We start from the raw sequence: 17,197 nt of genomic DNA, 5'->3' as shown, positions 1-17,197 counted from the left end.
AAGAAGATGTGAAATGACAAGAGTGGCAGTGCGAAAACTCTCAAAGATATGGCGAGACAAAAACATATCTAAACACTTATATATTTCCTATATTAATGTATGGCTCTGAGTCCTGGACGATGAGACAGTCAGAAATGAAAAAAATTGACGCAACTGAGATGTACTATTGGCGACGAATGCTCAGAATTCCCTGGACTGCCCGGCGAACCAATGAATCCATAATCCAAGAACTGAACATCACAGAACGTCTCTCAACTTCTATATAGTCACGTATACTTAAATATTTCGGTCACGTTATGAGGAGGGATACTGACTGTATGGAAAAACTCATTATACAGGGCAAGGTTCCGGGAAGAAGATCAAGAGGCCGCTCGCCCTCCCGATGGATAGACCAGCTATCAAAAATCACCCACAAGCCACTGCACACGCTTGTACATGAAGCACAAGACAGGGAATTATGGAGACAAACCTCACACATCACCTGACCACTACATTCCTTTTGTTGGAATAAAGACAGAGAGAGATACAGAGTGTCTAAAAATTATTTTAAATAATTACTATATTTTAGGTTAAAAATAATATAATACAATTTGATAGATGCACCTGATTCTTTTAAAATATACAGAATGTTCTATACTTTGATACTCTTGGAGAAATGAAGCCTTAAAATGTTGCAAAAAACTGCAACTTCACAAAATTCAAAAAAAAAAAATAGAAAATATTTCAAGAACGGTGAGGTTTAAGTGTAATAAACCTTTTCAAATTTACCTTTATTTTAATCATAGAAACTAAAAATCTAATAAATTACAGGGTGTTCCATTTAACAAAATAAAACTTTGATATTTTTTATTTATTTGGGAGACTCTGTATGTTGTAAAAATATTTTTAAATTGTAGCTTTAATAGTCCTTCAACGAACCTAAAACTTACAATTTGTAAAAATCTAATCGTTTAGCTACAATACTCCGTGTCGTATGTGGTGGACAACCCTGTAGATTGTATGGGAGGGGGAAAGTTAATCAAAACAAACTTAGAGATCTCTCAAGGACTGTATATATTCTAAAGGACTGTTGGATCGCGTCAAATCGCCGCTGTCGTAGTCGCCGTGGAATGCTACGTCACGCGCTGACCAGCGCTCCACAGTGCGGCGGATGGTTATTCTAGCGGGACAAAATCTCAAGAGCAATGTTTGGGACTTAAAATCTAAGAACGTAGCAAATGGTCTAATATATAGTAACTATATGGTTAAATTTATTTATTTATTAACAACTTAATTTATTAATAAATAAATACAAGATAATAAAACTATGATATTATTCGTACATGATACACAAAAACCGTATTGTAAACTATTGCCAAATACATAAAATTATGATATGAAAAAACTCTTTAGCAGTTTTTTTTTAATTAATTTGTAATCTTGTGACACCCTCTATAATTTATTTAAAAAAAATATATTTTATTTTGAAAATAATAAATAAGATAGATATTTTAATTTTAATTTTAACACTCGGTAATTGCAAAATTCATGTATAGTAAGTATCTGAGACAATTTTTTAAACTCAGTGCCTTTTGATGGAATTGTTTTGTTTTTATACTATCCGATTGAAATGAATCTTTTTGGGCATTCACCTCTTAAGCTTGAACTCCCTGTGACTGTGCTACCTGTGTTGATAACTATTGGTAACTCAAAAGATCTACATCATTCAATATATCGATATTTGAAAAAAAGTGAAAGTTTGATATCTGCAGAACAAAGGCACGAAGGATTTTAACAAATAATATACGTACAGTAGAAAAGTACATACCTTTGGCAATCTTCAACATAATTTGGCTTTCTAATAAAATGTATAAGCACTTGTAAATATTTTGTTTTCGTACGATCTCTGCCTTGCTGAGCAGAAAACGACCAAATTTGGTTGATAAAAATGTATCGAAATACAAAGAATATTCATGCATTTTGGTATCAATTGGAATGTCTACTATTTATTCTTATCAGTACACATTTTTTGGCTTATTTCTAACCAAACGCTTTTGTACCGCTAAATTTATCTTCCATCGCACTGTGCGCTCGTCCGTCAAATGCAAAAATAACTGTCACTGTCTAAAATCTTTAGCTCAACTTCAACTCGGTCAGTAGATGACGTAAAAAAACTGACAGTGCAGGAAGATAGGAATCGAACTATTCTTATTTCTATAGTATCCTTGGAGATCTCTCTTGTCCCCCTTTCTTGAATTATAACTCATCATTCAGTCTCAGGATTTTAACAAAAGCCAGTATCTGAAAAGGTTTTACAGAGATTAATTTTCCATCTCCGATATCAATAGTACCAAAGTTTATAGGCCGAATGGTGGTCGTCTCGGCGGACTCAGTGAAGAGGTGCTCTGGTGTTTCCCCATTTTCACTACAGAATCTGCATTCGCCATTGTTTCTTAGCTTCAATCCATTGAGGTGTTCATTGAGGAGACAGAGTCCTGTTAAACACCCCATAACAATCTAAAGTTTGTTCTTGCTGTAAATCTTGAGGAATGTCTTCGAGTGTCTTAGACCGTTGGAGGATACCCAGTCCAATTATTAAAGAGAGAGATTAAGTCTGTCCATCGAGTCAGGGAAGATTCCAACAGACGATATCCAAAAAAATGACAGAAAATTTAATTTAGCTGCCAGATTATTGTGACTGTCATATATACTTTCTTTGGACAGGTTTTGGTTTTCAAATCACTATCATCAGATTACTTTTTTTAATATAAATTGTTATATATTTTCAAAGTGGATTGCGTTAATAGACTCTTAAAGCATATTATCGTTTAATATAACCTCTATTTAGTAACTGAATTATATAAACATGGAGTTTCTCTAATGACGTTATATATGTAGGTTACGAAATAGGCTGCGGCTCCGACTGCCGTAGTGCAATAATCGAATGTCATGAATAAAGGAAGATCTAAAGTTTTGGTGTATTTATTTCCTTCGCTTATACACTACAGGGTTTTAGAGATATTTTCGGTTTAAATAATTTGCTTTGTATGAAATAAAATGATATATTTTTTCTGTTTTCCTAAATAAGTTTTTAGTTATCCCAAATATACTGTGTGAGTCCTAAATAAGTGCAAATATTTTCAGGGCTGGTAGATCTCGATAAAACAAACATATTTTCTCTTTGTCGTTTTTCAAATAACTCCAAAATAACCGTGTTATTTTATTTTTATAATTAAAAAAAAAATAGAGAAAGCTTAATAATTCTTCTTACAGTGCCATACTCTATATAGAGCGTCGGCTACCTCTCGCATGTACTTGTGATGTGTGTCATCAGTGTTTCACAAGTACAGGGTGTCCCACTAAGAATAGCTCTCGGCTGTATCTCGGAAAGTATTAGCCGCAGGGGCTCCGGAAAAAAATATTTATGACTAAAGAGGCTATAAGAAATTGCTGGAAATTATTTTCAAGTTTGTAGAACTATCGCTAGGGGGCGCAACTGCAACAAAAAATAAGAAAATTGAGTTTTTACACAATTTTGCCTAGATAAGGTGTACTGTAAGTAATAGCTTCTTAATTTTCAGTAAATTTTGAATATTTTTTGTTAGAGCCATTTTCCCCTATCTACCAAAGTAAAGTGGTGGGGGAAGGTTAGATCTGTTTTTATTTAAAGATTAATAACTCTGGACTGGATGATCGGAATCCAACAAACGGAGACTCGTTTAAAAGAGCGTTTCTTACTCTATATTATACCATATAAACAATAATAATAAGCTTTTGAACGTAGACGCTAGGGGGCGTTGTCTTACAATTTAACAAACATTGCGCAAACAAATTAAATGCAATAGTATATGTAATTTTAGCTGATCGGATAGAGTAGAAAAAGCTTAAAAAGTTCTAACAAAAAATAAGATAGAAACAGTTAGTTTGGTTTGGTTTGGTTAGAAAGAGTTAGTTTATTTTAAAATCGACGAAATACCAGAATACCATAATACCAGAGGTATTAATATCTAATAATTAAGATATTAATAACAGTGGACAAGAAACGATGATTCAGTGAAGTCATGGTAGGCTTTGGAAAAAAGTTGCTTTTGACGTAATAGTATAAATGTCAAATTGATATTAGATCAACATTTTGATAGTCTTAGCAGCGTTTTTTATCTTTTCATAGCAGCGTCCTTTAACTTTATCTTCTTCAAAATGCCAACAACTTCAACTACTTCAAATAATAAAAGCAATAAAAAACGCTGCTAAGGCTATCAAAATGTTGATCTAATAACAATTTGACGTTTATACTATTACGTCAAAAGCAACTTTTTTCCGCAACCTACCATGACTTCACTGAATCATCGTTTCTTGTCCACTGTTATTAATATCTAAATTATAGTCTGTCCAACGAGAAGATCCTTGACAGTGGTAGACGTGTCTGTCATTTTAATTTCAAAGTAGTTTATTTTATTTTACAAAGAAATAAGTTGGTACAACTGGAAAGCATAGCAGGAAATTAATATATGTATTTAAAATTTGACTGACAAGTAACTTCAAAATATTGTGAAAAAAACTGTTTAAAACTGAAAAAATGTAATCGAGTTATTTTATTTAATTAAAAACGACACCATGCACATACCAAAAAATATAAAAAAGAACTATTTCTTACTTTCAAGCTTTATGAAACCAGTTTATCAATATAACTTATATAATGTACAAATACAAATTTGTAATATTCCACAGGAATAAATAAAACAACATAAATAAAACAAACTATTTTATTAATAATAACACTTATCAAATTTTATACCTCACAGGTTAATTTTTTTAAACCAGTAGGTACCTTTTGACATTATTTTTCTGCAGTACTAAAATCCATTATTTACCTATTGTGTGATGTCGATATTTTACAGCTTCTCCAATTTTTAGTAGGTATTTAGTATGGTCCTTCTACCATATTCGAGATGCACTTATCTACGACGAGATGGTATACGAACTTTATTAATAGTAACTTTATTGGTGTATCTGTATAAGACTTTCTGCCTGGGCAGCGAGTATTAACCATAAACTGTGCTCTGGGTTCTACAGTTAATTTTCACTCGATTTTTCCTCCACTTGACTTCAAAAGACACAAAACACGCATAATAACACGAATCAAAATGCATCATCTTCCAAAACGCAGGGTATTTGACAAAAGTTGTCACAAAATTATAACCTATAATTTGGCAAGACTTTGACAAATGTCAAAAATCTAAAGGCGAGTTCATACCTTTATACGCATCGGCGTCCGTTTGTCTTTCATCGTTCCGTCAAACCCGAGGTCAAACCAATAAAATTGAAATACGATCTGTCATTTTTGAAATAAACCAATAAAACTGGTTAAAAACAACAAGTGACGACGCATGACGAATTTATATTTAAACCCATCCATAGTTAACTTAAAAATTATTAGAAACTTTTTTTATTAAAATAAATACCGTATGATCGAGAAAAAACGGCGTCAAAGGCGGCTGGGGAATGACTATCGATGCTATTTTTGACGAGGTCGAACTCTGCTCAAAGTTAATTAACTTTATTTTGATTTTTTTAGTTAATTAAAATTCTTCTTCTTTTCACTTTAAAGATCTTCAAAAAAATTATATTTTAATTAAAATGAATACTAAATGTAGAAAATCTAGAAGACAATAGTAAGTTTCCGGATACAGAAATCTATATCCAAAAAATATCTTTTTCTGATAATTTGAACTATACCAGTTTTAATTAATAAAAAATCTATATTAGGTAAATCCAGTAAATCGTAATTAATACTAAATGCGTCTTTAAAAGTAAAGAAGAGAAAAATCAAAAAGGCTCTAACCTAACAATCGCCCGTCCCAGTTCCAGGCATTTCGATAACTCGTTAACAAAAATCAGATTATTCTACTGTTAAAATGTATGGATTATCCTTTTGTAATTGTCTAATACACACTAGACCCTTCAGATTTAGTAAAACTGTAGCTGTAAACCAGTTATGTGTGTTCATTACTATACATGGAAGAAGTATTGTGTTTATCAACAAGGTTAATTGTAGGCCTTTAAATTTTGCTTAATATGGTCATATTTTGTAATATTCAACTCATAATTGTTGATACTTCTGGTGGATGATGTTCAATTTTATACATGTATAAAATATAAACACACTAACTTGAAGTACTAGCAACGGTAAGGTGGGATATTTTACGAATCTGCTATTATTACTTTTACTTATAGAATATCTACAGTTGTGTATAACCTCTAAGAAACAAATTAAATGAACAAAACTATGTCAAAGAAATAGTCTATTGTATAGAGGATTTAGGAAAACCTTAAAATGTTTGTACAATTTGTTTTTGAATTTCTTCTAGGTTTCTGCATCTTCGGTCAGTGAAAGTAGAAATATCATCAGCAGTTTTTTCAGTCCATAAAGATTCAACATTTAAAAATACAGGGATACTTAATCATTAATTAATCTTACTTATTCTTTTTTTTTTGAGATATAGGCACTTAGGCAGCAAAATATTAGCCTTATAATCCCGGAAGCTGTGGCCAATAAATTAAATGATAAATAATTGTAAATTGTTTATACATATATAAATCACTTGTTTTAAAATAAAAAATTGGCATTTTAAATTTTATATTGTATTTATTTATTAAATGATAAAATTAAAATATTTATATACTACATGATCTAACACTGTAAGTCTTAGTTTCTTTGGTTTGGTTTACTGTTTGCCGAGTACTATGGGTATAGTTCATTAAATTAATAGATTCTTTTCTTATGATTGACATATGCATATTAATTGTTTTCTTAAGTTATGTTACAATGAAACTCACTTTATAAACAGTATAATATAGGTATTTATTTTCTTTCGAATGGTATTACAAAATATGTTTTACTGTGAACCCTACTAATTAATATACTATGCCTGGTTCAAGAGTCTAAATCTGTACTTATTACATTATCATTTAATTTAATAACAAACCTAAAATATTTGTCTGCGACTTACTAAAAAAAACAATTATGATTTTCGAAAGTGATTAATACAGCTTTTTGTAAAATTATACATTACTTCTTGATGTATGTATTATATTAATTCATTTATTTACTTAAATTGTTCCAATGTGTATATTATTTCCTACAATCTACCAGTAGTTACGTTAAAAGTTAAGTATGTAAATAAATGACTTAGGAGCCTAAAATTATTGAGATTAAATAACGTAATATATAAGTAAATAAAATTGACAATACACCAATAAAATATTTTAGCAATAACCATTGATTCCTGCATGGAACTTTACTTGAACACAGCATCACCAATTTTGTTTTCATTAAATTCTCTATGCAATAGATTATTTCTTGGACACAGTTTTGTTCATTTAATTAATATGCTTCTTGGAAAACAGAAACTTAGGCATACACAGAAACAGATACTCTATAAGTAAAGAAGTAATAATAAAGGGATTCGTAAAAATAACTATCTCACCTTATTGCTTCTAGTACTTCAATTTGGTTTGTTTATATTTTATATATGTATAAATTGAACATCATCCACCAGAAGTATCAACAATTATGAGTTGAATATTTTGCAAAATATATGACCATATTAGGCAAAATTTTAAAGCTACAATTAATTTTGTCGATAAACACGATACTTCTTCCATCAACTAACGGATTATTTACTGGTATTAAACACACATTTTTATTTACAGCTATAATCAATGCAATATTAGTAAATCTGAACGGTCTAGTGTGTATGAAACAATAATAAAAGGCTAATCCGTACATTTTAACAATACAATAATCAAAAATGTTGTCAAATGTCTCGGTCGGAGGCACGTCGGAGGCTTGTCGGACGACGAGGTTTAGTTAGGTTAGAGTCTTACTGGTCTTGCTCTTCTTTATTTTTAAAGGCGTTTACTGCATTAAGGATGATTTAATATCGATTTTTTATTGAGTAGAACTGGTGCAGATTGAAACATTTGAAAAAACAATTTTTTGGAAATAGATATGTGTATCTGGAAACTTTCTATTCTTTTCTGGTTTTTCTATATAAGGTATTAATTTTTGACAAATTTTATGTCAGTTCTCAGTAACTGACGTCTAGAGTTCTATCTCGACAAAAATAGCATCGATAGTCATTCCCCAGCCGTCTTTGACGCCGTTTTTTCTCGATCATACGGTAGATTGGTATGGGACGTCATCTGCTTTTCTTCTGTCATCGTCTGTCGAAATCTTACCTGAGAAAAAAAAACAGAGTATATTAGATATTAATACATCTGGTATTATGGTATTCTGGTATTTCGTCAATTTTAAAATAAACTAACTGTTTCTATCTTAATTTTTTGTTAGAATGGACCTAATCAAGAGGGCTACTGATACTGTATTGTAAAAATAAGGTAATTAAGGGCTTATTTTTTTTGTATTTATTATAATTCTGCTAATATCTTCGGTTTGAAAGAAGATATCAAGATGCGATTTTTGCTGACTTTTTAAGCTTTTTCTATTCTTTCCGATCAGCTAAAATTACATATACTATTGCATTTAATTTTTTTGAAAAAAACCGCAATGTTAGTTAAATTTAAGACAACACCCCCTAGCGTCTATGTTCAAAAGCTTATTATTATTGTTTATATGGTATAATATAGAGTAAGAAAGGCTCTTTTAAACGAGCCTAACAGATCTAACCTTCCCCCACCACTTTATTTTGGTAGATAGAGGAAAATGGGCCAAACAAAAAATATTCAAAATTTACTGAACATTATGGAGCTTTTACATATAGTACACCTTATCTAGGCAAAATTGTGTAAAAACTCCGTTTTCTTATTTTTTGTTGCAGTTGCGGCCCTCTAGCGGTCGTTCTACAAACTTGAAAATAATTTCCAGCAATTTCTCATAGCCCCTTTAGTTACAAATATTTTTTTCCTTAAGCCCTACGGCTAATACTTTCCGAGATACAGCCGAGAGCTATTCTTAGTTGGACACCCGGTACACGGGACCTACAATTTATCGCCGAATCCGAATGGCACTAGTTGAGAGGCTGTACAAGGCAAATATACTCGAGGTGGTTTGCCATTGCCTTTCTTGAGGTGGCCGCTCGTTGGTCGCTCTATTTAGATAAATAAATATTTTTATTTAAATAAATAAAGCGACCGTATTGGCTGGCGATCCAACCCAGTACCTTCCGCTCCGCAGATCGACACACTAACGCTGGAGCTACGGCCGGCCACTAGAATGCGCTTAATAATTAGCTTACAATAAACTTTTGATTTTTAACCATTTTTAACCCTAATTTCTTTTGACGGATAATAATCAAAGGGCAAAATGACATTACCCGCAAATTTTGAAGTATAATTAGTGGCAGTTTGTTAACTTTTTCTACTAATTAAAGATTACTACCACTAACTTTGATATTTTGATTGCTTACATTGACATTATAGGGACAATATCCTTCCACTAATTGCGAGGTTCTGAATGAAGCTTTCCATTACTTAATTAACATTAAACTCTAACTTTTATTACATTTTCTGTTTCATATTAATATCAGCATCATATTTCCATTAGAAACTGACTTAATATTATTTATACAAAACATAAATCTGACCTTAGCTTTCTGGAAAGCTTTATTTGATATTTCAGTCATGCCAAGCGATGCAACAGTTTGAACTCTCTATCATTTCCATCGTATTTTATAAAATCTCTTTTCCTTCACAAAACATTTTTCATTCTATATAATCTGAAGGTTCTCCATTTGCTTTTGTTGAAAACAAAATATTCCCTGTCATCTTCCTCCTGCTGCCACTGGCGCTCTGTGACATTTTTCACAAGGAATTTTATACGTGGCCCAGCTTTGTTGTCGTTTTATAATAACGTTCGATATGATCGAGAGAAGACGTATATTAAATTAATAGATATTAAAGACGAGCAGAAAAATTGGTGTACTAAATTATCGATGTTTCTAGTGCGTATATACAGGGTGGTCCGAACTGTATTCCACAAACTTCGACAGCATATTCTGCAGATAAAAATAAGTAAAATTTTTCATTTTATTGATTTTATGGAAAGAACTGTTCATTAAAATGTTGTATCCTATGTTATAGGTCTTGCTTCTCTCTACAATTTCCTGACTCACATTGTACCGTTCGTGTCGGGGAAGGGATCATAGTTTCATAGTTGTCGATTTTCGAAAGAAATCAGTACTGGTATATTATTTCGTATATTTTTCATTTTATTGATTTTATGGAAAGAACTGTTCATTAAAATGTTGTATCCTATGTTATAGGGCTTATTTCTCTCTACAATATTCTGTTTCACAATGTACCGTTTGTGTCCGGGAAGGGATCATAGTTTCATAGTTGTCGATTTTCGAAAGAAATCAGTACTGGTTATTATTTCGTATATTTTTCATTTTATTGATTTTATGGAAAGAACTGTTCATTAAAATGTTGTATCCTATGTTATAGGGCTTGTTTCTCTCTACAATTTTCTGACTCAGATTGTACCGTTCGTGTCGGGGAAGGGATCATAGTTTCATAGTTGTCGATTTTCGAAAGAAATCAGTACTGGTATATTATTTCGTATATTTTTCATTTTGTTGATTTTATGGAAAGAACGGATTATATCCTATGCTTGTTTCTCTCTACAATGGCTTGTTTCTCTCTACAATTTTCTGACTCAGATTGTACCGTTCGTGTCGGGGAAGGGATCATAGTTTCATAGTTGTCGATTTTCGAAAGAAATCAGTACTGGTATATTATTTCGTATATTTTTCATTTTTTTGATTTTATGGAAAGAAAAGTTCAATAAAATGTTGTATCCTACGTTATAGGGCTTGTTTCTCTCTACAATTTTCTGTTTCACAATGCGTTTGTGTCCGGGAAGGGTTCATAGTTTCACAGTTGTTGATTTTCGAAAGAAATCAGTACTGGTATATTATTTCGTATATTTTTCATTTTATTGATTTTATGGAAAGAACTGTTCATTAAAATGTTGTATCCTATGTTATAGGTCTTGCTTCTCTCTACAATTTTCTGACTCACATTGTACCATTCGTGTCGGGGAAGGGATCATAGTTTCATAGTTGTCGATTTTCGAAAGAAATCAGTTCATGGTTGTTATTTCTTATATTTTTCATTTTATTGATTTCATGGAAAGAACTGTTTATTAAAATGTTGTATCCTATGTTATAGGTCTTGCTTCTCTCTAGAATTTCCTGTACAATACAGGGCGTAGAAATTTTATTTTTATTTCAATTTTTTTCAAATAATTTCTGAAGTAACGTCAATATTTGGATGAAAATTGGTGTCGGGGATTTTTTTGACATGAGAAATTTGATTTTGATATCAATATGACTCCTATCTGTAAGAGTGTGTGTGTTTTAGTAACTGTTGTGAAGAGTAATAACTTTTTGTCCGTACTATAAAACTACTGAGTGAAAAAATATTCACTTTTGTGACTTTACGTAAAAATGTCTCTTGGTAAAAATCGCTACGAGGAACCGTCCTCTAGATATTTAGAATGGAAATAGTCAATACATGTTATTGACAAAAAATAAACACGTTGAGTATATAGTTATTTTACTGAAATAATAAATTCAGGAAATTTTATTTTTTTTAAATTAATCTGTATATTTTTGTTGAATGAAATTACTAATTTAATATCTCCAGAAAATTCTATATGAGTATTTTGCCACTGCAAGAAAATCTGCAAAATAAAATAATTATTTATTTTTTGTAAACACTTCTGCGATAATCCCAAACGGAAACTACTTGTCAGAAGTTAGGTTTAGAGATATACAAATTTGCCTAACGAACAAAAAAATGCTAAACATTTCGGAAAGTTTATCTCTTTCCGTCGTCGGAAGGAAAAAATACAAAGAATAAAGAAAAAAAACTATTTAAAATATTTAAATTCAACTATTCGAGAACACTTTAGTTTTTTAAAACAGATACGTCTACAAAACCGTTGACGTTGTGTTAAAATGACATTTTATCAAGTTAAACTTCAAAATTAACAATTACTACCTGATAACAATTACTTAATAAGGTAAAACCAAAAAGCCCTAAACTTTCTGTATGATTATTTTTAATTTTTACGTATGTTATGTATATTTATGTTATGCTCTTTAATCAAAGAAGCGATTGCCATATATTACTAACATCTACAGATGCATGAGCAATGCATTTATTTTTACTGGATTGTATTAAAAAAAGCCTCTTTTATTTTACTTTTAGAGGCTATCGCTTCTTTCATTATAATTTTGGGGTTATTAAAATTTATTCTGTGCCCTGTCTCTAAAAAAAGTAAAGTGTTCTCGAATAGTTGAATTTAAATATTTTAAATAGTTTTTTTTTCTTTATTCTTTATATTTTTTTTGCTTCCGACGACGGAAAGAGATAAACTTTCCGAAAAGTTTAGCATTTTTTTGTTCGTTAGGCAAATTTGTATATTTGTAAACCTAACTTCTGACAAGTAGCTCCCATTTGGGATTAACGCAGAAGTGTTTACAAAAAATAACTATTTTATTTTGTAGATTTTCTTGCAGTGGCGAAATACTCATATAGGATTTTTTGGAGAGATGAATACGCCACATAGGTATAGATGTTTTTTACTAATTTAATGTCAAATTTAAGTTCATTTAAAAGCAATTCATTATCATTACAAATAGGTCAGTTACAATAGACTAAATTGTTATAGGGCATGAAGTATCTCCACTCAACCCAAATTAGAGTACACGGCTATCTGACCTCCAGAAATTGCGTAATTGATGCCCGATGGGTGCTCAAAGTCACGGATTATGGTCTGCCAGCATTCTACGAGGCTCAGGGGATCCAACTTCCAAACAAGAACTCAAGAGGTAATTATTATTTATTAGCATTCTGTGAACACAATTTTACAAGTAATATGTGCCTCATAATATCTTATATTATGCAGAAAAGTAAAGTAAAGATTTGAAGTTAACGTCTTCTTTTTGCTGCCAGGGCTAATCTGGACGGGGCCAACTTTGTTTACGCGGAATTCGAACCGCTGTCCTCGGCCATATCATGGTCAATGTCCTACCAACTTGGCAAGTGTCTAAATCGACTCTTACTCACGAGATGTCCGATCTCATCCGACCTCGAAACGGCGTGAATGAGCAGTGTATGTCAATAGATTTTACACTTTTGCCATGGTATTATGCAGAAGTGACTTTTTTATAAATATTGCAAAAGTAGAAACCGTGACTACGTCTTTGTGTTACAACCGAAATTTGGTACGCCATTGCAACCGAATTGGCCACAGGCATCGAATGAACTGAAACGCTTTGGCCGATTGCACCAGATGACGTTCAGAGAGCATTTCCATAATGTTATGCCGTTTCCAGATTTTCGCGCCCCATAAATTTTACGTTCGCAATCTTCCAAAGGACGTAGCCTATACAGCTGTCGCTTTTCCCGCCGAAAAGGAAAATGTTCTCTGTTGGGAATTGTGTGTTGCACTTCGGCAAATGGTTTTCAAGAATTGACAGTTTCTCAAATTGTCCATTGTCTATTTTTTATTACTTTTAGTTTTAAGTTTTTTTCAGAACATCGAAATTAGTGGAACAAATTGGTGTTTTTAATTATATTTTATACATAAGAGTTTACGATCCCTCACAATGTTTAAAAAAGACAATTAAAGTTAATAGAATATAAAGTTAATATACAGGGTGTCCCAGAAATAAGTGCAGATATTTTAACTGGTAGTATAGTTCAACCCCAGAAACACGCCTAAGAGGTTTTTTCCGCGAAAAAAAAAATTTGAAAATTCGAAATTTTTTGAAAAAAATTTTGGAAATTTTTTTAGTTTTTAGTTAAAAAACATAATTTCTTGATTATATGGCAACATAAGTATTAGATTAAATTTACAAGAAAGAAAATCCAGAAAAGATCCAGTGGTTCTCAAAATTTTAGCAAAAAATAATTTTTTTTGGAAATTTTCAAAGTAAAATAACTCCGTTATTTTGGACTTATTTGAAAAACGATAAAGAGAAAATATGTTTCTTTTATCGAGATCTACCACCCCTTAAAATATTTGTACTTATTTCTGGGACACCCTGTATATTATCACGTATGGCGCAGTTGCCTGGTGGCAGAAAGCCAACCAAACAACGGCAAAGAATAAACTGTCAAAATTACAACGACAAGCATGCTTAGCAGTGACTGGTGCCTTTCATTCTACGCCTTCAAAAGCTATGGAAACCCTACTCGACTTACCTCCTCTTCAAATTATTTTGGAGAGGGAGGCGAGATGGGCTACATATAGGTTTCTACATATGGCACGAGAGAGCCAAGAAACAATCATGTTCATACAAAACCGACTAGTAGACGAACTACAATCGGATGAGATTCTGGGAATGGTCTCGGATCTCACACACCAATCAACTCTTGACGCGCACCTACGGCGTCCTGTCTCCGAATAGGGACGAATGGGATAAACCGAGAAACGGCTTATTATTTGCTGAAATGTGTTGGTACACGGACAGATCAAAAACGATAAAGGATCTGGCGCGGAGGATTTACTGCAGCAGTCAAAGACTGAGATCTACCACAGTCTTGGAAAACACACCACTATTTTCCAAGCTGAGCTATATGCGATTGAAACCTGTGTGCAACTGCTGGTAGAACAGCAATACACCGGGAAAACAATAAGCATATTTTCGGATAGTCAAGCCGCGTTGAAAGCACTTGAGGCAACGAAAAGTACGTCCAGGACGATTCTTCATTGTAAGAAACTACTCAATATATTAGGAGATGGAAACAAAGTGTCGCTAATATGGATACCGGGACATGTCGGCCTAGAGGGAAATGAACGTGCTGATTCCCCCGCCAAATCACCAGACACTTAGCGTACCAAAAAATCTCGCAAGAGATAGGCTCTGTGAATGGGTTAGGGGTGTAACGCTTCGGGACTGGTATGACAGTCCCGGAATGGAACATGCCAAAACAATCCTAGCAGGGCCATCCAAACGTAGAACAGATGAACTCCTAAAGGCTGGTAGGAACGGAGCGCGTACGCTTACTGCAGTATACACGGGCCACTGCCGGCTGAGATCACACCTACAGAGGATGGGACTGGTGGAAGACGCCGAATGCCGACTCTGTATGGAAGATGACGAAACAATGAAGCACGTTATGTGTACCTGCCCCGCTGGGGGCAGGACCAGGTTTGAGGTGTTTGGCAAACCCACGCTAAACTTATCAGACCTAGAAGACATATCATCCTCGGACATAACGGACATAAAGGATGGGTCTTGAGGGCGATCTTTAATGCTCTTTTTCTATTAAAGAGCTTGTAGAAACTGAGCCACAATAGGCCCTCGCGGTCTCAGTGGAGGGTCCCACCTGGGACTCACTCTTAGTAAAATACAAAAAAAATACTAGAATATTAAAAGTTTAGGGTAGCCAGTTTAGGGTAGCCAGTTGTATCAACAGAGTAGGCCCAATAATTAGACTATAAAACAATAAAATTTTGATTATAACAATAATTTATCTTGTGGGATGATAATCAAAAGTCAAAATGACGTTACATGCAAATTTGGAATTATAATTCGTGAAAAAGTTAAAAGCTTATTAACTTTTTCTACTAATTGAAAATTACTGCGTTCTAATTAGCTTATACAGGGTTAGTCTTAAATAAGTGCAAATATTTTTAGTGGAAGTATATATATACTCTGTTTTTTTTCTCAGGTAAGATTTCGACAGACGATGACAGAAGAAAAGCAGATGACGTCCCATACCAATCTATTTATTTTACTAAAAAAAGTTTCTAATTATTTTTAAGCTATCTATGGATGGGTTATTATATATATATGAATATAAATCCGTCATGCGTCGTGTCTTGTTGTTTTTAACCAGTTTTATTGGTTTATTTAAAAAATGACAGATCGTATTTCAATTTTATTGGTTTGACGGAACGATGAACGACAAACGGACGCCGATGCGTATGAACCCGCCTTTAGATTTTTGTCATTTTTGACGCTTGTCAAAGTCTTGCCAAATTATAGGTTATAATTTTGTGTCAACTTTTGTTGAATACCCTGCGTTTTGGAAGATGATGTATTTTGATTCGTATTATTACGTGTGTTTTGTGTCTTTTAAAGTCAAGTGGAGGAAAAATCAGTGAAATTAACTGTAGACCCAGAGCACAGTTTATGGTTAATACTCGCTGCCCAGGCAGGAAGTCTTAAACCAATGAAGTTGCCATCGATAAAGTTTGTATACCATTTCGTCGTAGATAAGTGCATCTCGTGTAAGGTAGAAGGATCAAACTAAACACATACTAAAAACTGGAGTAGCTGTAAAATATCGACATCACACGATAGGCAAATAATGGATTTTAGTACTGCAGAAAAATAATGTCAAAAGGTACTGGTTTAAAAAAATTAAGATTAAAGTTAATTAATCAACCTTTAAGGTATAAAATTTGGTAGGAGTTATTTTTAATAAAATAATTTGTTTTATTTACCTATGTTGTTTTATTTATTCCTGCGGAATATTACAAATTTGTATTTGTACATAAGTTATATTGATAAATATAATCATAAATGCGGGTAGTTTCATAAAGCTTGAAAGTAAATAATAGTTCTTTTTTATATTTTTTGGTATGTAGTGTCTTGTTCTTGTTTGTTTGTATTAACACATACCGTTTTATTAAATAAAATAACTCGATTACATTTTTTCAGTTTTATACAGTTTTTTTCACAATATTTTGAAGTAATCACTTGTCATCTTGTCAATCAAATTTTAAATATTTCCTGCTATGCGTTCCAGTTGTACCAACTTATTTCTTTGTAAAATAAAATAAACTACTTTGAAATTAAAATGACAGACACATCTATCACTGTCAAGGATCTTCTCGTTGGACAGACTATAGACCCCAGAAACAGATAACATATAATATCATCTGTTCTAGAATAAATAATACACCTACAGCAATAAAATTCTGCAGAAATGTTATACTAAACAGATGGAAGATTCTCAGAACAAATTAGATGAAAATTCATGCTCGGATAATTTTTAAAACTTGCAAAATATCTACACTTTTTCCTTATTATTAAAACTTCCGTACAATCCGATTGTGAGGATTTGCTTCCCGCACAGACCCAAAAAGCATCCTGAAAAGATTTGATTGTAGGTTAAAAGTTTCGTCTGGAGAAGTTTGGATACGGAGAAGAACCGCGAAAGTATGATAAAACTC

At 32.5% G+C, this 17,197-nt stretch overlaps 1 protein-coding gene across 1 annotated transcript in view; it reads left to right on the top strand.

The window, feature by feature from the left end:
• LOC115881481 (retinal guanylyl cyclase 2) overlaps positions 1–17,197 on the top strand; it is a 197,655-nt gene that overhangs the window by 112,989 nt on the left and 67,469 nt on the right. The window contains exon 11 of the mRNA XM_030898974.1: positions 12,677–12,836. Coding sequence (XP_030754834.1) covers positions 12,677–12,836 — 160 coding nt within the window. The remainder of the gene's footprint in view (positions 1–12,676; positions 12,837–17,197) is intronic.

This window comes from Sitophilus oryzae, unplaced genomic scaffold (genome assembly GCF_002938485.1).
Source record: "Sitophilus oryzae breed Bouriz unplaced genomic scaffold, Soryzae_2.0 scaffold_172_pilon_pilon, whole genome shotgun sequence".
NCBI lineage: Eukaryota > Metazoa > Arthropoda > Insecta > Coleoptera > Curculionidae > Sitophilus > Sitophilus oryzae.
The sequence above is the reverse complement of the archived record's forward strand: the minus strand, read 5'-3'. Positions and strand labels throughout refer to the sequence as shown.